The sequence below is a fragment of the Echeneis naucrates genome, chromosome 4 (assembly GCF_900963305.1).
Source record: "Echeneis naucrates chromosome 4, fEcheNa1.1, whole genome shotgun sequence".
NCBI lineage: Eukaryota > Metazoa > Chordata > Actinopteri > Carangiformes > Echeneidae > Echeneis > Echeneis naucrates.
In genome coordinates, this window is record NC_042514.1 from 19,504,279 (window position 1) to 19,529,115 (window position 24,837).

Genomic DNA, 24,837 nt, shown 5'->3' on the forward strand with positions numbered 1-24,837 from the left:
ATGGCGGCACTGTTGCTGCAGGAGCTCGAAGGTTCGGAGCTATCCAAACTACCCAAAACAATTCAAAACAAACTTGAGAAAATCCTTTCTGATCAGCAGTATGAGATCGATTCTTTGAAAGCACAGCAAGAACAATTTCGGGTCGACAGCGGTAAGTTATCTTTTGCCGTTTTGCTAGCTGGCGCAGTTTGGCGTTGCTCGTTGTGCATGGCTTTTGGTGAACATAACAAAGTTTAAGAAAATATGGAGACTTTGTATGTATATCACACATTAACCACACTCTTAACGCGCTCACATTTTTTATACTATGAATATCTTTGTTACATGTCTATCAAATGTATTTGGTGGTTTAAACTACAGGCCAATGTATACATTGGCACGCTAATTAATGCTAACGTTAGCTAAATAAATGAGTCACTGTTAACGTGAACAAGATTTGGTTTGATTTAGTTAATTTGTCCTAAGACAACCCCACCATAAATCTTAAGAAACAGAAAAAAAACAGAGGCAATAAACGGGGGTTAAATTCAAAAGAAAACGTACAAATAAGTCAATTCAAAACAGGCCACATGCAGCAAAGAATGGCCAAGAATGAAAGCAAGAGATTTTCAAATGTAGTAGCCAATTCTTAAGAGGATAGACTTATAGGATATCTTTGTTTAAAAAACATTTTTAATATATTGACCTTTTGTAGCATTTTACACTATTACACCTGTACATACCAAGTTGTAAAGCTGTATACATTAATTGAAAAATTACTTCCTATTAAATATTTAATCATAGTAGTATTGTTTAAAGGTTTCAATGTAGACATTTTCTCCTTGAAAGCAAGTTTGGTATTGTATTGGGTTGTTTTTTTTTTTTTTTTTTGATCAAGTAATCAATCTAAGCAAGTTGTTGGTTTAGTTCTGCCGCCTAAGAATAAATTGAGTAATACTAGTGTTTACATTTTGTGTCTCATGTTTGTGTTTCTGTTGTTTGCCCTTATACAGAGCAACATTTCTTTGAAAAGGTAAAACAACTTGCCCAGTGTCAGGATGAATTCCTGTCCCAGACTCAAGAGCATCTTAAACTCAAGGAGGACTTTATCAAGCTTGGTGAGAGCAAACATATTGCAAAATTATGTACTGACATGGCTGCTCATGAGCAGTCAGTTTCTTTCTGCTGCTCTTTCCAACTTAATGATTTTGGGTCTCTTTTATAGAGGAGGATCTTAAAACTGTGCGTGAGAAAAACAGAGACTATGAGTCTGCCCAGGAGAAGTTGTCATCTGAACAGGTAGATGCTGTTTCTATCATGTCATGTCATGTTATCATGTTATGGTCTCTGTGTGTTTACATTTCAGGGAATTTGTTAATCTGTTAAGTGAAGATATACTGGTTTGAGCTAAGGTGTTTACTCTTGGGGGGGTGGGTGGGTTGTCTTATGTTTTACATAATATGTCATAATTCATGAGGTACATTTTGTGTTTTTGACTCTTGAATTCCCTGTGGGATATATGTAGTGTAAAATATTTTGAGAAATTTTACATGCAGCAATAATAATAGATATGGAATAGATTTTGTAAGATTCATCATCTGGTTGGAATGACTAATAGTAATGTTTGTTTCCAAAATGTCATCATCAGGAAGTCGAAATTTATGTGTACATTACGTCCTGCAGGCAATAGAGTTAAATTAATGCTTTTTGTCTCAGACTCTGCTGTCAAAAGCCAAAGAAGAACTGGAGGCAGAGAAGCGAGATCTTGTTCGAACACTGGAAAGGAGATCCTTGGAAGTGGAGCATTTAAATGGTACTGAGTGTAACCTGTATGGACATAATTGTTCAATCACTTTGACAGAGCACTTACATTGTCTCTGTTGTCCCATCAGATGATTTGAGACAACTTCATGATAAGTTGGTTGAAGTCAATACCTCTAAGATGACCCTGCAGATGAAGTTAGATGAACTTGAAGCAGCGGAAGTCAACATTAAAGTGAGCATTGTTATCTTTGCACAGGGAATATCATGGCACCAGCTCCCTCTGGAGAAATAACCATTTACTAGACACATTTCCTCATTAACAAAAGTAACTTAAGTCAGGGTGTTTTCCATGACAGTACAAGGAGAAGCGCATGGAACAAGAGAAGGAGCTTCTACATGGCCAAGCATCTTGGCTGAATGAAGAATTAAACGCCAAGAGTGAGGAGCTGCTGTCTGTCTCCAGACAAAAAGGCAATGAAATCTTGGAATTGAAATGTACTCTGCAGGATAAAGAAGATGAGGCAAGTCTCTTTTCTTTCTCATATAATACCACATAGATAACGTAAATGTTTACTTAGGCAGTTGTAAGAAGTACTGTGATAAGGATTCCAGTGGTTTTAAGTTTGTAAAATGAAAGTCCTTACACCGATAAAATCACACCTACACAGAGATCTGTTGGTGGATGCAGGTTATCCTGCTTATTCACTTAAGGGCATTTTGATAGTTGGTATTTTCAGTGAGCTTAGTTAAGTTCTTTAGATTCAGATGGTCATCTCATTCTTGTTTGCTTGTTTTGTTTTTTTGTTGGGTTTTTTTTTTTTTCCCCCAATATCCAATTTTTAGTTGAGCCGACTTCAAGATCAAGTGGCCAGTTTGAAGACTTCAAATGACAACATTCAGAAACAGAAGGATGATATGATCAGCAAACTGAAAGATGTATGTGTAGTTTGTTTTTTTTTTTTCAGATCAAATTTCAGTATTTTTGCAGTTTAACAATTGTTGATGTAAATGCATGAATGGATTTTTGCTCCCTCTAGGCCAAGGAACAGCAAGCCACCCTGGAAGAAAAGTTCAGGAATGAGTTGAATGCCAACATCAAGCTCTCCAATTTATATAAGGTACATTCATGTTTGAAATTAACATCCAAGTATCCCATTAAAGAGTGCATGATGTAACATTTAGTACCAGATTCATTGTTTAAAATTTTGTTAGTATCGCACTTAAATTATGTCTCTTGAAGCTATTGAGTTGTCTATTATATTCTATTCTATCTTTTTATTTTTCAATGGGTTTTTAACATTTACTTATAGTCAGTGTGGTACAAAAATTTTTTTGGGTGATGATGCAAGGCAGCTGTGCATTTTCTCATTTTACAAACAGTGCTGTGAAATGAAGGTTTTTCTGATGAGCTTTACATTTACATTGGCTGTTGTGGTGGTGGCAGGGAGCAGCAGCAGATTCTGAGGCAAAAAGTGAAGAGCTGAGTCGCGCTGTGGAAGAGCTACATAAACTGCTGATGGATGCTGGAGAAGGTGCAGGGCTACCCCTAAATAATGACAACTACCATAACCACTTAGTACTTGACTTCTGACATTGCTTTATTTCTTACCTGCCCACAGCCAACAAGGGCCTTGAGGAGAAGTTACAGGAGATGAATGGTGCCACAGACAAGACTGTTACTGAACTTAAGGAGAAGATCCAGGGTCTTGAGAAAGAGCTGGACAATGCCAATGAGTTGTTGTCAAGTTCTAAACTTCGAGGTTTGATGATTTATTTGTAGTCTTTCTTTTTTGGGTTGTTTTTTTAACCACTGATTTGCAGCATTGACATTTTACAATTGAAGAATGTAAATTTAAGGACAATCTTTAGTTTGAACTGAGGCAACCTCAAGATTTGTAGAGCTAAATTACCCGTGATCTGACTCCTCCTTTTTCCATCCAGGGACAACATCTGTGCTGACAGAGGAACAAATGACAACCATGTCTCCAACAGCAGCTGCTGTATCTAAGATCAAACCTGGTATGAAGCTGACAGAGGTATGGACAGCAGAATTTTAAATTAACCATTCTTTCATAACATATGCTTGTTAAGAACTTTTATGTATTTTAATGTTTGAGTATAACTGATTACAGCATATAGTATGCATTTTAACAATGGTTTCTTACCTTGAAATACAGTTCAATACTTGCAAACGGTATTGAATATTGAAGTGGCTGTTTTCTGTCTGCTCTACTCTATATTCAGTTGTATAGTGCTTATGTGGAGAGCCAGGAGCAGTTGCAGTTGGAACGCTTGGAGAATAAACGAGTCAACAAGTATCTGGATGACATAGTGCAGGAAGTGGAAACGAAGGCTCCCATTCTCAAACGGCAAAGGGATGAGCATGAGCGTATGCAAAAATCAGTGGCTAGTCTTTCTGCGAAACTTGAGCAGACTGTAAAGGTGCATATCTCATCCATAATCCTTTTTGATTTGCTGTAAAGGTTTTCCTTTTCAAGTCTAATTTGTTCTTATATGTACAAATGTTTACTTCAGGAGGTGCATCGTCTGCAAAAGGAGACTGATGAGGCCAACAAACGCTCCTCCGTTTTAGAAAGGGACAATCAGAGGTGTGAATTCCAGCTGGCAGACATGGCACAGCAGGTCGGTTCATTTGCATCTCAATTCTGATTAGTTGATTAGTTCTGATTTTAAAAACTCAACTTGTACCTAATTAGATGTCCCCATTTGAAGTAATATATTTTCCTTTCTGCCAGGTGCGTGTGCTGCTGATTGAGCTAGAAGAGGCGCGTGGAAATCATGTAATCCATGAGGAAGAAGTAAGCTCAGCTGATGTCAGCAGCACTTCAGAGGTGATCAGCCAGCATCTAGTGACCTTCCGCAGTGTGGAAGAGCTTCAGAAGCAGAACCAACGTCTTCTGGTAGCCCTCAGGGAGCTCAGTGATGCCCAAGAGAAAGAGGAGTTTGAGGCCACCGGCAACAAGTATGCTTAAAACTATTAAAAACTCAATAAATTAGGCTTTCAGACACATTCCTGTTAACTCAAGCTGTAAAACCTCTTTGTGAATGTTCCTCATTCAGTATATTTCCAAACCACATATCTCCTAGTGTCAGTTGTTTGAATATACCATGGTCTGTTATTTGGAGACTTTGAGGGAATTTTGTTATAATTCAATTGGTCAAGTTCAATCTAACATCTATATTGCTAATTCTTCCTCTGGTTTTGTACCTTTTTTATGAATTATATGTAAAAAAAAAACAAAAAAAACAAAAAAAAACCCTATTCTGATATGAAGATTTGGCTAACTGAGTTGAACTTTTACAGGCATGGTGAGTTGGAGCAGAGTTTTGAGAAAGCTCAGGCTGAGCTGGAGTCACTGAAGGAGCAGCGCAACCAACAGTTAAAAATGACTGAATCCATTGTAAGGCAGAGGGATATGTACCGTGTGCTGCTGGCTCAGGCAACTGGAGTTGGCTTTCCTCAGCAAGGTAACATACAAAACATACACCAAGTGATATTTAATCTGCTAAAGACAGGATATCCTGTAAATGTACTAAGCAATAGAGTCACGCACAGGCATTTTGCAGTTCAGGTGCTCAAGCTTCATCCCTCTCATAATTATTGATAATTATGAGATAATAATTATAAAGTAACTTACACATTTTCTCAGATTTCAACTAAATTTTAAATTCACACTAAGACGTAGTGTTTGCACTATTTCTACATTATTTATTTGGCCAAAACTAAATGGTTGAAGTACACCTGTGAGCCTCATCAAATTGTAATTTTCAGTTTCCCAGTTTCAAAAGCCTCATCAAATATCAATTCTCTCTGAAGCCTTATTTATCCTTACAAGTTTTTCACATAAATGTATTAAGGTTATTGAGAAGTAAAGACAGTACTTCTCTAGGGCATCCACAAGATGTCTCTGTTGACAAGCCTGATAATGGAAAGTCATTCAGTGTCAGTTAGAGCACAGAAATAAAAGCGCTAAAGCAATGACATGGTTTGGGGGGGGGTTTCTTTGTTGCTTTTTTTTCCCCTCACATCTGACTTTTTCTTTTTTCTTTTGGGTGAAGGTACTCTACCTGATGAGCTCTCCTTGTCAACAACCCCTCGACGTTCACCTGCAACGACTCCCACCACAGGGACGCCTACTGCTCTTGTCTCGATGGCAACAGAGTCTGCTGAAGCCCTGGAAGCCAAGGCAGCTTTACGGCAGGTAAGCATCATATGTGTCAAACGGACATCTTTATAGTTGCGTCTGCTTTTAATTTGTTTCTGCTTGATAGTTGTTTGCTCCAAAATACTCCAAGAATACTTGCAGAATTGAATTTATCCCTGACTAAAAATAAATCTTTTTGTGGATTAGTTGCTCTCCTTAGCTTGGCTCATTTGTTTCTCATCTCCCTGCTACTAGAACTAGGTCAGATGATATTTGTCAGATAGAAACAATGATTGTTGTGTTTTGAAAAAAATAGAGTCTCTCTGTATTTGCAGTTGCAGGAGGTGTTCTCCACCTATAAAAAGGAGCGTGTGGAGAGTGAAAAGACACTGATGGAGCAGAGTGAGAAGCTTCAGGAACAGTTATCTGACCTACGCTCCCAAAATGCAAAAATCACCACCCAACTAGAGTTTGCCTCCAAGAGGTAAGTTTGAAAAGCAAGCAGGACTGATCCCTCCTCACCTAAAGCAATAGGAATATGGCATACAATACATAATACATTATTTAATAAATAAAAAAAAATGGAGACCCCAGGTTTACTTTAAATTCTTTTTGTCTGCATGTGGCTATGTTTTGGATGTCTCAGTAAAGAAAATGAGTGGCCTTAAACACCCTTGTGTTGTCAATCTTTGAAAGAAAAGGTTAAAAGACCTTCTTTTCTATCTTGTTCAAAACAATATTTTATGTTAGAGGGTATTATTGCAAATAGGCATTGGCAAATTAAGGATTATGAAAAAATTTAATATATTAATGTTTTAACACCGAAGATTCCTATTGTTCACCTTGTCCTTTTGCTTATTTTAGCCATAAATGCTTTTTGCCTATTTTTCCAGAACTCTTAGAATCTTCAATATCTGGCAGTTCTGGCAGAATTTTAAAATAGTCTATTAACAATTAACAACAAAGAATATGATTCGCTGGCTACCATAATGACCCAATACTGGCTGTGAAGTGCAACTACTCAAAAACTGCTGGAATTTCTCCAATAGAGCAAAACTTATGGTGATTTGAAGTACGGTTGTGCAAATGTGCCCCCGGCCAGATTCTTAGTTTAAAAGATAAATTGCCCCACCACCCACTTTTTAGAAGTGTTTGTTCTATGCTGTTGACTTGGGGGATATTGGTCATTGTGGGTGGTGTGTGTGTTATATAAATGTTAGATATAAAATGTAAAAAAAAAAAAAAAAGTTTGAAAAGCATGAGCAGGTCATGTGTGCTCACTCTGAAATGTTCAGTAAAATAACATTTAGACATCGCCTAAACACCCATGGTCACTAAAATAACTTCCATTTTAACAATGACAGGTATGAGATGCTGCAGGACAATGTTGAAGGATACAGGAAAGAGATTGCCTCCCTTAGAGAAAAAGAACAGAAGATGGCTGCTGCCACACAGAAGCATGAGCAAACCATCCACTCTCTAAATGAGGATCTCAGAGCTGCCAAAGAGAAACTCAGCATTGCTGAGGTTTGTATCCCCTTTCCGTGGTGCTGTTTGTGTTTGGGTGTGATTTCTATCAGAATTTTTATTTATCCCCTCCTACCATTCAGGGACGAGCTGAAGGATTGCGTAAGGAGAGAGATATGCTGAAGCTGGTGGAGTCCAGGCTGACTCAGGAGAAAGAAACAATCCAGAGCCAACAACAGTGCCAGACCATGTTGCTGACCAACCTCCAGACCATTCAGGTAGTCAAAAAACACGTCATTAATTCCACACCTTGGACTGCATGGAAAAACGTTTCCAGTTTCCTCCTAAATATCTCACAATTTTTGGATGCTTGTTTATTTAAATGCTCCAAGGCAGATGCATCAAACTCACAAAATGATGAGTACCACCTGGTCCTGCAGAAGTGTGACTCCATGAGATTTGATCATTACCACATCAACATCTCTATCATGGCCCTTTTAAAGTCTCTGTACTGTTCATTTGTATGAAAGCTCCATATATGTTGTGCAAGCATTTTGGAATTTATTTGTTCCTAAGTCTAAATTAGAAGTTATTAACCCTGACCTTTATATGCGTACAAATTCAGCATAAAATGTTAACCAATGTTCTATTTTAGGCCACCCTACAGCGTTCAGAGACAGATACACGCCAGCGTCTCAACAGCCAGTTGGAGAAACAGGAACGGGAGATCTCCCAACTGCAGAAGAGATTGGAAAATGAGGTTGAACAGAGACACCTGCTCAGCAGAAACCAAGAAGTAAGCACAGTGTCAACTGTTATCCAATAGTAGTTGAAGCATTGTGGACATTATGTAACATACATCCCTGTACCTTCTTTTCTTTGTTTTTTTATGGCAGTGTCTAATTATACCAAACATTTAACTGTAAAGTCACTTAATCTCACTGATTTGATTTTTCATGTACTAGATCCAGTTACTGGAAGCAAAGAGGCAGCTGGAGGCACAGGTGGCTTTATACCAGAAGACCAAAGAACTTCTGAATGCTGCTGAGTTGGAGCTTAAAACCCACAGGTTGCAGCAAGCCAGCAGTGAAACACATCATACCTTGAGCTCCCCTACAACACCTGCCATAGGTTAGCACAAATGCACACATGGGGAGATGTATGTAGAATGGTCACACCATGCATATAAACCCTTACATATGCTGACCAAAATGTACTGGTCTCTCTTTCCCATTAGATCTCATGACCTCAAATATTAGGCAAATGAATTGATAGAATAAATTAAATGATTGTAAATTAATATTTACATGCAATTTTGAGAAGGTTATAAGATTAGAAAATTGCTGTGATTTTATAGGTTCTGTCTTTTTAAACTACTCAAGTACTCCAGATTTACATTGATACACTTATTTTACATTCTAGCATGCTATGTCCTTTTTGATTCATGTTCTAACATTTCATATAAGGTAGGATTTCGTTCAAAAGCCCCATGACATGTCAAAGACACATTTTTTTCAATGGCTTTTAATGTTTACTATGTAATGGTTTTTATTATTGTACACTCCATCCTTGCAACTAAAACTAGTTGTATTGTAAACTCACCTCTGCTGCTGATTGATCCTGATTTCAGGCCTGCAGGGCAAAGATCAAGATAGAGAGGACCTACAAGGCCGCTTGAGGTTGGCTGAAACCCGTTCAGATGAGCTGGCAGAGAGCCTTAGGGCAGTCACTTCCACCATGGAGCAGTACAGAGCCATGGCTCAGAGCCTTGAGGAATCCCTGGATAAAGAGAAGCAGGTGACCTGCTATTGTTCCAACTCTAATAAATCAACCATAAAAAGGTTTTGGGGGTGTATCAATACTTTTGCAAATGAATCCAGATACAGCATTTGATTATTTGCACAGAGTATTTGATCCCTATACTCTTGACATCCCTATTGGGCTGAATGTGCAAGCATTTCTGATCTGATTCTGATTTTGATTTAGTGACGTTATTTTTATCTCCTGTCTGCCATGGTAGTGGGGATAAAATAAGCCTTTGGCAATGTCTTCTATTTCTAAATGTTTTTTGTTGTGTTTTTTTTTATGATCTGTTTTTTAAACTTTGTGAAATTGTTCTAATGCCTAATGAGCAGGTAACAGAACAGGCACGGACAACAATTGAAACCCTAATGAAGGAAACTGCAGAACAGAGCCAGAGACTGGAGGAGAAGCTTCAAGAAGCAGAGAAAGAGAAGCAAAGCTTAGAAGACCAGAGGAAGAGTGCCCTTGTTTCAATGGAGGAACAGGTACATTTAAACATGATATTTTCAAATCCAAACATTGTTCATTACTTTCCTGTAAAAAAAGTATGAACTTCTATTACTAAATGATTATTATTAAATATAAATGTTGAACTAATAAATTGATACTAGTTCGTGTAGTTCCAGTTACATTTGGCCTTTGGAACACTGTTTTCTTCAGATGTCGTCTTCATCATAGGAGTAAGGAAAATGCTAATTTTCTTTTTTGTGTGCCTGTTAGATAAACGATCTAAGGAAAAGTTTAAGCAGTGCTCAGGAAGATCACCGGGTGGCACTAAAACAAGCTGGAGTGGCTGAAGCCCTGCAACAGCAGGCTCTGCAAGACAGCCAGGAGCAGGTAAAGCAAGCATTGCTTAGTGACAGGTTCTTCCTGTCCCAAATTTTCCCAATCAGCTGGTCTGGTACTGATTAACTTTTCTTTTCTCTTCTGAAAACATAAAAATACAGAATATGATGTCCTCATGTCCATTTCTTTTGCTGCTTTCAACACTAAATGATAAGAAGTATTTGCAAAGAATGAGCTGATTAGATTTTTTTTTTTTTAAACCTGTAACTTTTTGATTTAGGCCTAGTGTGCTCAATGACCTTACTGCAGTTTGTAACTTTTAAAATACAAATTTTAATAAGCCACTCAGCCAAATAATGATATTTTAGTTGGGCATCTAATCTTTATTGGAACTTCATTTCCTATTTATAAGGCAAAGCTGGCAGCAGAAGCACAAGATAAGTATGAGCGAGAGATGATGTTGCATGCATCAGATGTGGAAGCCCTTCAGGCTGCTAGAGCTCAGGCCATGCAGGCTGTCGAGATCAGACACCAGCTGGAGGAGAAAGTTCAGAGGGTCAGCACCGAGCTACTTGAGGCCAGGGTGTCTTGGGAGGAGCAAGAAAAGATCCTCAAGGTCAGTATAGGTGATGGTATGAGATATATTAACATTTTGTTTGCCATTTCATTTGCTTTTAAGCATTGTTGTAAGAAATGATAAACAGTAATTATACATTGTATGCCTAACAAAAGCTGTTCAAGACTGACCATATTTCTAGGCCCAGTGCTTTTTAATACCAATTAAAATTTGCTTGCATTTGAAAGAATTGTTTAATCTCTCTGTATCTTAAAGGAGGAGATGTCAAAGATTGAGAGCCACTATGGGGAATTACAGCGACAAAATGCCCTTCTGCACGAGCAGATCCAGGCACTCAGTGGCAAAATGGCTGACAATATGCAGCGTGCTGCTAATGAAAGCACCGTGACTGTTCCTCTTGTTGAAGAAGGCAAATCTCAAGATCAAATCCTTGAGATTCTCAGGTAACAGCTCAAATCATACAAGTAAAAAAATCCTCCCAACACTTTGGATCCTGTTTTCACTGAAGGGAAAACAGTCCTTCATATTGTTCTATTGTTGACACCCTGATTTATTCTACATCGCAGATTTGTGCGTCGGGAGAAGGAGATTGCAGAATCTCGTTTTGAGGTTGCTCAGGGCGAAAGTTTACGTTATCGCCTTAGAGTTGAGCACCTGGAACGAGAGTTGAAAGAGGTGCAAGACAGTTTGAGTGCTGCAAGGGAGAGGATGCAGGTATGTTTTTACACTTTTTATATTCTCTGATTCTGATCATCTGATAATCAGATGATGGTGTTCACAGTTTGCTCACTTTCTATCACCATTGAGTTCAGTGTTAGGTGGCAGTCATTTTACTTCCAGAAATACAGTTGGATACAAATGTCTATGTCTAACTTGGCTACCGTTATAATTTTAATAAGGTGACATCAAAGACTCTTGCTCAGCACGATGAACTGATGAAAAAGACAGAAACATTGAATATCCTGATGGAAACCAACAAGATTCTGAGAGAGGAGAAAGATAAGATGGAGCAAGAACGACAACAAACCCAAGCTAAGGTATCTGTTTGCTTTTGTAGAGAAATGTTGAGGCTATACATATCTGTACCTCTATAGCAGTGATTCCCAGCCGCTGTGTCACGGCGTGTGGGTGTGCCAATGTCAGGTCGTCAGGTGTGCCGTGGAGGATTGTCCAGTTTTACCTGATTGTTACTCTAAACCTTGGAGTGCTGATCAGGTGAGGCTGGGTGGTCTTTCATGGCGCCCCTTTGTGCCACAGCACAGCGGTTGGGAATCAAAGCTCTAGTATGCTATGATTCAATATTCTTTTTGTGAATTTTCACAGCCACTTAGTTTCAGTTCATCTTTTGTTTTAGTTGCAAAAACTGGAGTCTGACATAATGCCACTGCAGCAAGCTAACTCTGAACTGAGTGAGAAGAGTGGTATGCTCCAGGCAGAGAAGAAGATATTGGAAGAGGAGCTCAAGCGGTGGAAGGCTCGGACACAGGTCAGTGAAAACTGTGAAAATTATGCAAGTATTCTACTTAATTTAAGTTCACGTAAAGACAACTTATAATGTAACTGATGTTATTTTCACATTCCTCTAGCATTTGGTGAGTCAACAGAAAGATTCAGATCCAGAGGAAAACAAGCGGCTGCACTCTGAGAAGGAGGCACATCTAAAACGCATACAGCATCTCACTGAAGAGAGTACCAAACTGAAAGCAGAGGTGACCAGGTGTGAAATTTTGAATAACGTTACTACTGCATTATTGCTGAGCAATACATTTTTTTTTTTTTTTAATGTTTCGCTTTTCCCAAAACAGTTCGACAGAATTTCTGCCTGCCCCCTCACCTCCCACTTCATCCATTTCTCATAATCTTGATTTCTCTTTACAGGAGCAATAACCTAACTACATCCCTTCAAAGCCAGATACAAAGTTTACGTGATAGTCTAACTAAGATGACTGATGAGAGAAATGCGTTGAAGATGGAAGTAGATGCCAAGAAACAGGACCTCCAGGATAAAGTGCGAACTATCACCCAGGTCAAGAAAATTGGGCGGCGGTACAAAACTCAGTATGATGAATTGAAAGTAGAACATGATAAGGTGAGAGGTCGCTAGAATAGTCAAGTTATGCCATCTTAACTGTGTTGCAAGCATTTCTATTCTTGTTAATCTTTTTTTCCCCTCTCTCTTTTTTCCTTCTTTTAGATGGTAGCTGAGGCTGCAGCTGGTCCTTCCCAAGAAGAGGAGGCTCGTCAGGCTTCAGTTCAGGAACTCCAGAGCCTCAAAGATTCTCTAAGTCAGACTGAAGCCAGGACCAAAGAGCTGGAGGGACAGCTGGAAAATATAAACAAGGTTAAACTTATAGCAATAATGGTGTTGTAGTGTGATCTGCTTTTAAAATATCATGGGTTGTGTAGTCAGAAACATCAACCGCTTATCTGTTTCTGGGTCGCGGGGGTGCTGAAGCCAATCCCAGGGCCAACACAGAGACAGACAGAGGCAAACAAACTCTCATACTCAGACCTACAGACTATTTAGAGTCATTAATCAACTTAAAGATGTCTTTGGATAGTGGGAGAAGACCAAAATACCCTGAGGAAACACACGGAGGCACGGGGAGAGCATACAAACTCCGCACAGTAAGGCCCCAGACCTGGGACCTGAACCCACAACCTTCTTATTGTGGGGTCACAGCACGAACCACCATGCCACCACACTGTTAGTCAGAAATATAATACTCTTTGTCATTGTACAACTATGTTGAAATTATAAAAACTCTAACCATGAGCTACAGTACAGGCCAAAATTTTGGACACACTTTCCTATTCATTTGAATGAGAAGGTTTGTCCAAACTTTTGGCTTGTACTGTATGTGAAGTTTAAAAAAAAAAAAAATGCAAACAAACGAATTTAACACTCATCAATCTAAGCCAAGGCGATCAATATTGTTGATGGGACAATGGCAGTCAACTGTAGTAGCATGCGTTCCTTTTTTTTTTTACATACTTTTTTAATTTCTGTATCTTTTCTGTAACTGCCACAGGTGGTCACAGAGCGTGAAACTGAGGTCCGCAATGCCCAGGAACAATCCTCCAGGCTGCAGACAGAGCTGAACAGGCTGAGGCAGGAGCTGCAAGATAAAACTTCCCAGGAAGACACACTAAGACAGCAGATGGTTGACAAGGAGGAGAAGACCAGAAAAGCCATTGTTTATGCCAAACAGAAGATCAACCAGCTCATGGGTAAGATGGTGGCCAGTGACCACTGGGATTCTTTCTTCTACCCAAATTTTAGGGTTGTTAGTTTTATTTGGATCTCATACCTAACAAATTTATATCCAGGCAATAAAGAGCAACTGAAAAAGGAAAATGATGAGCTAAAGCAGCAGCGTGAAGAGTTGGAGGTTCGAGTGAGTGCTCTCAAATCTCAATATGAGGGCCGTCTGAGTCGGCAAGAGAGAGAACTGAGAGACCTGCGAGGTCAACAAGAGAGGCAAGAGCAAAGAGATGAGCCACCTGAAGCAGGTCCCAGCAAGGTGAGTATCTGCTTTGGTCTGTTTGGTGTACATGTTTTTTTCATACATGACTCTCAGTATCTGTAATTCGATACAATGACTCTGTCCTGATTTTTAGACTCAGGAGCAGCAAAGAAGCACAGACCAGAGACAGATTAGTCTGAAGACTACTCCAGCTGCAGACAGGGGCAGGTATTATGCATAAAATTAAAGCTACTAAAAGTTTCAATTTCAATGTGGGCTCATTAGCACACTTGCTGAATTAATTACATGATCATTTATAGAATCATTATTTATGTTTTTATCTCTGCTTCTGCAAGTGCCAGCACATCTGAACCTCCAACTGCCAATATTAAGCCAACGCCCGTGGCCCCCACAGCCAGCAAACAGCCTGTCAACCCAGGGAACAAACCCACTCCAAGAGCAAGCATCAGGCCAATGATCACCCCAGCTACTGTGCCCACACCAACACCCACAGCTACAGTCATGCCCACTACACAGGTGGAGACCCAGGAGGGTAAGTCATGTTTCAGATATGAGGTATACCAGATAAAAGACTAGGGTCCCTCAAACTTGTGTCAAGTCTTGGCTATTTAGTTACTATTTCCATTGAAACATTTACATTTTATTTGCTTTTTAACTAACTGTAACTCCTCTGCAGCTATGCAGTCCACTGAAGGCCCACCAGTGGAACATGTGACTGTGTATGGTAGTGCAAGTGGATCAGTGCGCTCCTCCAGCCCCAATGTCCAGACAACGTTAGCCAGTACCATGTTGACTGTTCAGCAGACCCAGACACAGGCCACAGCATTTGTGCAGCCAACACAGCAACAGAGCGTGACCCATACAGAGCCAGCCAGTCAGGAGCTGCCACCTGTAGTCCTTGAGGCAACACCCAGTTCACAGGTTGAATGGCCTTCAACTTCCTCCACCTCCTCTGTGTTTGGCACTGGTGAGAAACAAGTCTTTTTAAAGTTAGGATTACTCATTAATAACTCATGATGTTGCTGTATTTGGAGACAATATTGGGAGATGCAACTATTAAGACACAGACGTACGTACTGAAATGTTAAGCTCCTTTTTGGTGCATCTTTGGGAGAGAAAAAAATCTGCATGCTACTGATGACATTTATGATCACTTTAAATTGTGTCGTACAAGTTTTGGGACTAATAAAGTCCAGTCCATTTGCTGGTGCAAGTGGACATGCCTGCCAGCCCACATCACCAGTATAGCTGAAGATGCTTCAAATGTTATAGCACCATTTGTTTATTGGTTGAAGTAGTAATTTTACTATGAGTATCATGGAGAATAACAACAGCGATTCAATATCTCCAGTTTCTGCAACACCAGGAACTTCTTCCATGTCCAAGAGGCCCCGAGAGGAAGAGGAAAATACCACTATGGCCACTGACGCAGAGGCTGCCCAGGAGGAGACATCCAGGGCTCCTATACCGAAGAAGCTGCGAATCATTCAGAGAGTGGATCCAGAGGTGGGGATGGGGGTGGGTTACACATAAATCTGTGTAACAAATAGAATAAAAATTATTTTTCATAATCTGTAAAGTGTTGATGTAGCTCTGATTTTCATGTTTTCTCCCCAGGAGGAAGTGCTATCTGAGGAAACTGCTGAGGCTGAGGGGGTGGTGCCCACAGACAGTCAAGAGAGTGCAGAAGCAAGCCAGGTTGGCTATAGAGACAATAAGAAATTTCCAAGATATTCCATGTCTTCAAGTGTCATAAGCAAAAGTGAAAGCAAATGCGTAAAGCCAATGTTGAAGTAAAATAATGTGTTCATAGTGTGTGTTGTTTTTAGGTAGTTTTTTGTGTGGGCAGGTGTTATTTTGTTTGTTTTGGGGTTTTTGCTTCTTTGTTCTTGTAACTACCTTGCAAAAGCCTGGAGATGTTAATGACACAGATAATCATAATCATTTCCAGTTGTAACAGTAAACAAGTAGAATAAATGCACGACTTGGTGTCTGTTCACTCTGCAGACAGAGGAGTTTCAAGCACTCGAGGAAGAAGACAGTGCAGCCTCCCATTCCTTGACAATGGACCAAGAGGTGACCCTGACCCAAAGTGATATCCCTGACCAGCTATCACAGGAAGTAATCGTCATAATTACAGACACAGAGAGTGAAGAAGAACAAGAGGAGGAGGAGGAGGAAGAAGAGCAGGTAGTAAACATTTTAAAAGGTGCTGTGTGAAGAGGTTTTAGACACCAGCCACACAGTTGGAATTTCAAAAATGATTTGTTCACTGCTCCATGTAGGATTATGATGAAGAAGAGGAGGAAGATGAAGAGGAGGAGGAAGAAGAAGAAGAAGATGAGGAGGAAGATGAGGGAGGGGTGAGAGAAGAAGGAGAAGAAAGCAACGAGGGGAGCGGAGATGGCAATGAGGCTTATGAAGAAGATGACACAGAGGTTTGATTACCCATGAAACACATCTCACAGTTACTTTTTGTACATTGTCACCCACACATTCTTACACATTCAGCACGCCATGTTAACCCTTCCCGCCCTTTCAGTCAGTTTTTCATGTGTTTTCCAGTTCGCCCACTCAGTTTTTCCACACCGGCTAATTTCGCTGTCACTTGTATTTTATGCCTGTGTTGTAAAAATCTGCCATCTGTGTGTTGACTTTAGCTGTTTACATCTTCTTTCTACCCACTGTAGAACATGTTCTGTGGGATGAGACAGTGTCTGCAAAAGCACAGTCAATGGTCTGTGTATCTGCATGTCTGTATATGTGAAAGTTGGTTGAAACCTGGAATCTCATATCAGTAATACATTTGAAGGCAGTTCAAAAGAAGAAATTATGTTGGCAAAAAGCAGTTTTTGAAACATTTTCCTGAATCATTGAAGCAAATATACAATGGCAAATTATGTTGCCTTAAATTCAACTTATTGAGGGAAATTTTTAAGTGTTATGTAACCCTAACCCTTAACCCTAACCACCCCGTACCTAACCAAACCCTAACCCGCGCCATAAGAGGTATTAAAAGTTGATTAGTCAATTTTTCAGAAAATTAAGGCCCTTAAAAGGTATTAAAAAGTCTTAACCACAAATTTATGAGATATTTAAGCTTTGTTGAAAGAGTTTGATTGCAAAATTTTTGAATTTATTTATTTTCTTCCCAACAAACTATTAAAAAACGACAACCTGTGCATCATCTCATGACAGCGATCTGGTACCTGCACTGGAAATATTAACATTGTGTTCACATAGAGGTCAGTTGATGTCACACCCTTCCCTTGGTGCAAAACAGACTCTACAATAGGAAATGTAAGTTTGTGGATGACGTCAATTTAAACAACGGCTGAAGCATCTCACTGAGAACAACCAGGGGAATTACTGTACCCATCTGTCAAATGAAAATTAGTGAGGGGATAAGAGAGCAAACTACAACTGTTTGATGTAGATCAAGTAGCTCTGAGATCTTGGAATATTTTGAGACAGTCTTTAAAAAGTCTTAAAAAGGTATTGAAATTAAACTTGGCCAGACTATAAAAACTAAGCAAAACCTAGCAAGAGACTTACTCCACCCCAATCTCCTGTCTACCCTTGAGTGACCCAAAGGCAGCGTTTTGCTGCTTTTTCCAAACAGGAGTGCCTGTTTTGTTCTTGCTGTCAGATTTATTATACCTTTTTGGTAGCAACATCAGATAAACATTTGGAATACACATGGAATAAAACCTTGGTCCTCATTTAATTAGCCAGGATTCTGTACATCTTTTGACAATGGTATGCTTTGGATGTGTTTTTGTGTGTGTGTCTGTGGGTTTTTTTTTTTTTTTACTGGAATTCTAGGCCTTCTATGTTCCATAACAGGAGAAAATGAATCATGATTCAAAATATATCTGTATTTGGTGGTCTGCCATTTTGTCCTGGCATATATACAATGTGGGAACCATTCCAGAACCTGCTTCTTGTAATTTTCCCCCAACTGATTTTCACTTTTCTTCTTTTTCCCCAATGTTTTCTTTTAATTGATCCCATTCAACTACCCATTTTACACATGGTTGTTATTTCTTTTACAACCTATTTTTTTCATTATTCTTTTTGACCTTTTCTTTCTCAGGGAGCTGATGCAACAGACCCAGGCACAGAGACTGAGGAGAGTTTAGGGGCATCTGACTCCACCCAGAGACCAGCAGATTCCCAGACATCCTGTAAGATCCAGGAAACTCTGTCAAACACACATAAGCACATCCACCTCAAACTCTCCACACTGGCTCACATACTGTCCCGCCATTTAATTAGATATCTGCCATTTCACGCAATGACAGAGAAATATGTAATATGTTGTTGTCTGAAGTCAAGAGCAGCATAGTTTTTTCCCCAAAATAAACGTAATTTTCAAGAAGGCTATGTTTGAGGTACTTGTACAACTTGTGCAGAGAGGGAAATCGAGGGGATGTTCTGATACAATGATACAAAACTAAATGTTTTAGTGAATCATTTTCAATCTGTTTAAGATGAGGGCAGCACAATGGAGGCCTTTTCCACCGAACAACCTATCACAAGCACTGGCACACGGATGCCCCAGTCGCCACGGAGGCCAGCACACCAGCTGCCCCCTCGTCTGAACATCCACCCTCCCCCAACATCAGAACTGGCACCACCTGCTCAAGTTCAGGTATGAATCTGTAATCACTTTCAAGAACAAAAACCCTAGTATTAATGAATTTATAACGCATTTATAACACATTGTTATAACTTGATATTAATTTATGGAATTATAAAGCCTTTTTTGTGAATGTATTTTTTCGAACACTCATACCTAGATTAGACTTGGTTACAGAAATTAATAAGGTTGGTAAACTAAATTGTGGCTCATTCAAGTTTCTTCAAGCAAAAAAAAAAATATTTACTGTTACTGTCAAATATTTTCTGTTTCTAGTGTCTCAAATGTTACAAATCAGTTCTTTCAGTAATATTGGTCTATGGCAAACCTATGGCAAACCTTTGTTTTTGTTTAGTTTTTTTTAAATAGACACAAGAACGACACTTTCACTTATGTGTAACTCACAAGCACTAATAAAAAGAATAGTAATATCTACTTTTACAGCGTATCCCTGTTCGTCGCCAGTCAGTAGGAAGAGTCCCTCAGCTCACTCCTGGGGTTCCAGTCAACACCGTGAGTTATTTCTTCATTCCCAGAATATCAGAGAATATACTCGTGGTAAAAGTCAATGTTAACCTCATACTGTTTCTTTGAGTCTGTATCCAGCATTTTTCATCATCTGTTTCTGTGCAGCAGCACTTCTTCGATGATGATGACAGGATGGTCCCCAGCACTCCCACTCTGGTAGTACCGCACCGTGATGGTTTTGACCAAGCCATCAAGTAAGTCTCTTACACAGGCAAAAATATTCAGTAAATATTTTTAATGTATAAAAAATGTAAAAAGTTTGTATCTTCTACACAGAACATAATTGTTAGTGTTCGTCTTTTGATTTCTATATAGTGGGATGCTGTGAGATGTTGAGGCACTTTCTGTTTATTAGTATGTAAACAAGAAAGGCTGAGGAAAAGCTGAAATTCCTCTAACTGTTATCAGTATTGTGCCTTATTTCATTGGCTGGCTGTGTTTGTTTGTCAGCTCTCCCCAAGTGGCTGGTGTTCCTCACTTCCGGTTCGGCCCTTCAGAGGACATGCCCCAGACCAGCTCCTCCTCACACTCTGACCTCGTACAGCTTGCATCACAAGGAGGTAGCCTACTGACATCCTGCCTACTGCCTTCTTTGTGTGTACATGGCTAATCCATGCGTGGATGACTCCAATAACCATGACAGGACATCGCGTTATTCCCATCATAAACATGTTTCTCAGACCCTTTATTCAGTTTTGATATTCACTCAATGGTAGCCTACTGCCATGTATTTTACAGAGTTTCTCTGCAATGGCATTTCACACTCTGCAACACAGTGACTTGTTTCACAATACCTGAAGGCTGTTCACTTCTTGTCTTCAGGACTTGGAATGTACGAAAGTCCCTTGTTTTTAGCAGCTCATGAAGAAGACTCTGGTGGACGCAGCGTTCCCACCACACCACTACAAGTCTCAGCACCAGGTATCCGTGTCTTTTTGAATGACTTGGTCCATGTGAAAAAAAGTTCTTTTGTATCATCATACTCAGCCCACTTTTGTATAGTCAGTAAACTGGTTGGAATGTTAAGATTTGTTAATAATGCCAGGTGCTGAAAACCACATCAGTAAATCAATACCTTGATCATCATCACTTCTTTTCCAGTAATGGGGTTTTCAGATGTTGTACAGTCTGACACCACTGAGCATGTCTCCCAGTCTGTTCCCATGGTGAGTACATCCACACCCAGCCTGTTGGTACCAGTAGCAGCCAGTACAGGGGAGGAGAGAGATGATGTCTTCCTGGAGCCAGACAGTGATAGGTGAGTATCAGTCCTTTCAGGAAGTTTTTTTTTTTTTTTTTTTTTTTTTTTTTTTTTTTTTTTTTTGGGAAACATGTTTTTCCAAGCATGTTGGATTCCAGCCTGTGACTACAACACTGATACAAGTGTGTGTGTTCCCTTTTTAAGTTTTATTTTAGAGAAAACGTTTCCAATGAGAGTTGTCGTTTTGGTTTTCTTGTGGCTGGTTATTTACCGGTGATTTTGAGACTGCACCATTTATTTATCTTATGGTTTGTGTTGGTGCATTTTTCCAGGCCCAGTGCTGAAGCATCAGTTGATCCACTGGTGTCTCAGGAAGATGTGGACGAGCAAAGTCAGCCTTCTGACAAGGCCAGTCTCCCATCCACTAGCCAGGAGCCCTCTTCCAGCTCTGCAGGTAAAGTGAGGCCTTGTAACTGTGCAGCATTTCCAGGAGCTAGTGTCTGTCATGTACTCTGGTATCTTTTTTCCTCCAGATACAAGCAGTGCTCCACCAAAACCCTGCAGACCTGGACCCAGTAGACAGCTGCAGCGCTGGCCAGAGAGCCGTCGGGAACACATGAAAAGAGGAGGTAACATGTTTAAAAGCAATACGCTAATAATGTCTTTATTGAGTTTAGACTTTGGCTTTGTACTAAATTGGGATAGGCTCATAATATGTCTGTATATACTAAATCCATGGCTGACTTCCATCTTTAAATAAGGTCATCCTTGATTAATCCCCATGTTAGAGCAGCTAAGTGGATAGTGCAAAGAGAAGAGAAACAACAAAGTTCTAATATCACAAAACATAGTTTATGGTAATATAATATGTACAAATAGATAATTCTAAACATTTGTAACAGAAGATAGGGAATATTGTACAGTTGGTTTGCATTCATATTTGTATATGGTGAGTTCTGACTACACTGTTTTTTGTACATTCTAACAGCAGTAGGAAGCTAAAACATATCTCCTTCACACAGAGTGCAGCACCCAGTCACAACAAAGCAAACAAAGCTTTAATCATATTAATCAAATTTCTGAAATTGTCCTCAGTATATATAGACCTGACTAATTTTGTGTTGTGAACATGCTAATTATAATGGCACAGTCAGTGACAACAGGGATATTTAATAAAATTATGTCCACACCCAGTTTCCTCAATTGAGTGACAACAGCCAGAATGTGGAAAGTGATGATGTTTTACACACACACACTCAATATCAAATGTGTGTACTAAAGCAGTTTGAAGTCATGTCCCTTGTTTACTAGCTTCTGATGCACATGAATTGTAATGCAGCATGTATTTGGCAGTTTATACAGTGATATGCACAAATAACACACACACATCCTGGCAAAGCATTTGTATCATTTTAATTTCAAGTCACGACATACAAAATAAATGTTGATACTTTATTATTTCACACGACACCAGTGCGTAAACTACTGTTCCTTCGGTGTGTTTTGTTTCATTATACGTTTTACAGAGCCACACTTCAGCATAGCTGGCTTTGTTTAAAAAAAAAATCTTTTCTCAAATCAACAGGTCACGCATTTCCTTCTCGGGGTGTACCTGGGAGACGGTTTGCCAGATGAAGAATTTTTGAATACATTGGTGACTCCAACAACCGTGACTGGACAGCATGTCATTCCCATCATAAACACGACTTCAGACCCGTTCTCCTCTTCATAGCTGTTCACATATTTCAAAGGCTGTATCTGTTGTATTTAGTTCGGCTTTTGTTTTCATTGAACTTGTAAAGAACCTTTTTTTAATCACAGCCCGTGCTAAAGCTGTGTGTTTTATGAAAAGTATAATAAAGTGAAAACTAAAAGTAAAAGGCAAGTGGATTTTTTTTTTTTTTTTTTTTTTTAATAAATGGATGCTATTCAGTTAAGCTTGTTGGTGCATTGAAAGAGGGCATTCCTCTGCGGTGATGTGTTGCTGTTAGGAGCAGCAATGACAGGACGCTCAGCATCCATCCTCACATTGTAGGATTTGGCTGCAGAAAAAGTAGAATGGCTTCATTAACATTTAAATTTATGAATGGCATTCAGGATGTCTCTTGTCATACGCGTGCAGTATCATCTTTGACAGACATCAGTTTGTACAGTTTTTGGCTGCAGTAGAACTTCTACCGTCACGTTTCCTCAGACAGTAATATTTCAACCATTGGTGTCACTGAAACTGGACCTTGGAGCCACATGACTGGACCCCGCCCTCAGTGTCCTCTACATCTGCCTTACCCCCGCCCTAAAATACACATACCCAGGCACATGTGGTCCTTGTTAAGCCTTTCAGACATGATGTGAATGAGGTTAACAAATGGCCTAGGGACTGACAAGTCGATGTGAAGATCACAGCTAAAAATGCTAGTTTTTAGAATTGACTACATTTCCATTATACATTATACTATACCACCCCCCCCCCCCCCAAATGAATTGTGCTCTCTGGCATACAGTACTATACGTTGACTCACATTTTGAGATGACGTAGTATTTGTAACCCTCTGGTTCTCTTCTGTCAGGGGTGGACACAGCAGCTGTGATGGTGGAAGGAAAACCTCTCCAAGATGTCCGGATGTTGATGGTTGGGCCTAGAGTAGATACTGGGAACACAACAGTGTACAATAATGAATGGGAATGAGCCCTTTTCAGCCCTTCTCTGATAAATTTCAACTTACTGCCCTTGACCGCCGCTTTTCAGAGAGCTACATTTATAATATTTATTATGTTGATGTGTGCTGAATAAAATCAGCAGTTATGTATACACATGAGCACATAAATGAGAATAAGTAACAATTTACACTTCTATGAGCATTAAAGAAAAAATGATACGGTTCTATCCATCCTGAATTTGAATGTTTAATTGTTGTAGCACCTGCTTGTCGAACCCTCCTGTTGTGGACAGTGTAAATGGTATACTGGGGTTTTCTGCCACACGTTGACCCGGTGCCATACTGGTACGAGTATCTCTGGACCAATCCCCCTAGAAGAACCGACCAAGGGTAGAAACTCATTAGCATGATATGCAATATTTCATTAATGGCCAAAAAAAAGTCTGCTGAAAGGAAGAAGTACGTTCTAACACACCACCTCTCACCTCTCTTGAAGAAGTATACTGACTCCTTCCTCCTCTGGTACTGAGGCACAGACAGAGCAGCTGTGATATGACCCCTCAGTCCATCAAAGCCTGTTACAATCGCTTTTGGATAACCAGGGTCCAAAACATCATTTTCAAATCTCCAGTACCGGGTTCCCTGCAAACATCACATTGACACAATCCAAAAAGTTGAAAATCAAGAATTTGAAATGAACCTATGCAGCACTTAACAGAGGTGGATGTCTGGCTCAGAGAGCTAAAGGATAAATGTGTAAGATCACAGGAAAGCCAATATTACATTTGTAACAGCAACAATAATCCACCCTGATATAGTCCAAAAGGTCACATCTGTTTAATCCAGATGTGACCTTTTGGACACATTTATAAATGCTCGATCAAATTAGATTAGAAGGAAACTAACCTTGAAAATGTATGTTTTGCTTTGACAGTTGCAGCGGGTGAACACCGTGTCAACAGGGGAGGGGACACCCCACACTTCTGTGATGCCTCGGGCTGGGCCTGGCACCCCGTTTCTGTCCAGGAGCCAGAAGTAGTGCCCTGTGACGTAAAATAACATGGAGCAAAGCTGGGCTGCACAAATACTTCTCCGTTGTTGTGGCATTTAACCGAATGATGCTTTTCTGTGAGATGTAGTATTTTACCTTTTGCTATTGTTGAAATGACTTCACGCTTTGATGGGGCTGACTGCACTGACAGTGTGTTGTGCTTTTCATATTTAAAAGTGACTAGTAGCTCAATCTGTCGGATCTCTGATCAAATTTACAGTTTCCTTTTGTGAGGACAACTTCAGTAGAATAAAATTATTAATAATAAAACAACGAAAAAGTTGGCACACAAAAATGTTCCTAATGCGCAGTTCTTGATTCATTTCAGTACAATCTACAACTGCTTTCTTTGTTCTCTTTTAGAACCTTAAACCAATGCAACATGGGCTTTTTCACACTTACCTCTGAAAACAACAATTGTGCCGTTCCTAAGTGTGGTAACTGCGCCGACCGGCCGTCCGCTGCACAGGTTTGTATCATTGCTGTCATCTAGGGGAAAAAAGGAGACACATTAGGCGGAACCCATCTGTTGGGATAACAGCAATAAAACTAGTTTGTTGGCTGTTGGCTGTATTTTTATTTTCCAGGAGCTTTCTTGTTATCCTACTTTGAAAATTCCAAATAAATCCTAATTTTAAACAGTAGCGCTCCACACAGGCCACAAACAGTAAAAACTGGAGGCCTCCCTCTTTGCACTAATGACAGAACTATTTAAAATATCACGTCCA

At 39.7% G+C, this 24,837-nt stretch overlaps 2 protein-coding genes across 4 annotated transcripts in view; one reads left to right on the forward strand and one right to left on the reverse strand.

Moving 5' to 3' along the window:
* On the forward strand, nt 1-22,279 carry tprb (translocated promoter region b, nuclear basket protein). 3 transcript variants are annotated; one of them, XM_029499889.1, is made up of 51 exons: nt 1-151; nt 993-1,097; nt 1,205-1,278; nt 1,696-1,792; nt 1,872-1,975; nt 2,100-2,264; nt 2,587-2,679; nt 2,781-2,861; nt 3,188-3,275; nt 3,363-3,503; nt 3,685-3,779; nt 3,988-4,185; nt 4,279-4,386; nt 4,500-4,726; nt 5,069-5,232; nt 5,824-5,966; nt 6,245-6,393; nt 7,274-7,436; nt 7,520-7,654; nt 8,032-8,172; nt 8,342-8,507; nt 9,007-9,173; nt 9,512-9,664; nt 9,900-10,016; nt 10,378-10,581; nt 10,798-10,985; nt 11,109-11,256; nt 11,442-11,579; nt 11,897-12,028; nt 12,129-12,259; nt 12,421-12,631; nt 12,737-12,883; nt 13,575-13,773; nt 13,873-14,066; nt 14,164-14,237; nt 14,366-14,562; nt 14,707-14,997; nt 15,382-15,548; nt 15,648-15,728; nt 16,038-16,220; nt 16,316-16,468; nt 18,127-18,217; nt 18,524-18,684; nt 19,117-19,185; nt 19,306-19,394; nt 19,651-19,760; nt 20,023-20,121; nt 20,302-20,458; nt 20,734-20,855; nt 20,935-21,030; nt 21,987-22,279. In XM_029499889.1, exons 1-51 carry the CDS (start codon nt 1-3, stop codon nt 22,034-22,036), a joined length of 7,107 nt encoding a protein of 2,368 aa, XP_029355749.1. In that variant the 3' UTR covers nt 22,037-22,279. The 3 variants fall into 3 exon arrangements, with proteins under 3 accessions (XP_029355749.1, XP_029355750.1, XP_029355751.1); XM_029499890.1 differs by having other exon boundaries at nt 19,309-19,394; XM_029499891.1 differs by having other exon boundaries at nt 15,397-15,548.
* Nucleotides 21,908-24,837, reverse strand: part of prg4b (proteoglycan 4b) — a 6,424-nt gene continuing 3,494 nt past the window's right edge. The window contains 6 exon segments of the mRNA XM_029499892.1: nt 21,908-22,443; nt 22,921-23,049; nt 23,322-23,429; nt 23,544-23,700; nt 23,965-24,101; nt 24,512-24,598. Of these exon segments, the coding sequence (XP_029355752.1) occupies nt 22,331-22,443; nt 22,921-23,049; nt 23,322-23,429; nt 23,544-23,700; nt 23,965-24,101; nt 24,512-24,598 (731 nt within the window). The 3' untranslated portion in view covers nt 21,908-22,330.

Excerpts from the sequence above, each read along its gene's own strand:
- tprb (XM_029499889.1), top strand. The coding sequence starts at position 1 with ATGGCGGCACTGTTGCTGCAGGAGCTCGAAGGTTCGGAGCTATCCAAA. Across the intron at positions 4,727-5,068 it reads TTTGAGGCCACCGGCAACAA|GCATGGTGAGTTGGAGCAGA; the intron begins GTATGCTTAAAA and ends GAACTTTTACAG. Across the intron at positions 19,761-20,022 it reads ACAGCTTGCATCACAAGGAG|GACTTGGAATGTACGAAAGT; the intron begins GTAGCCTACTGA and ends TCTTGTCTTCAG.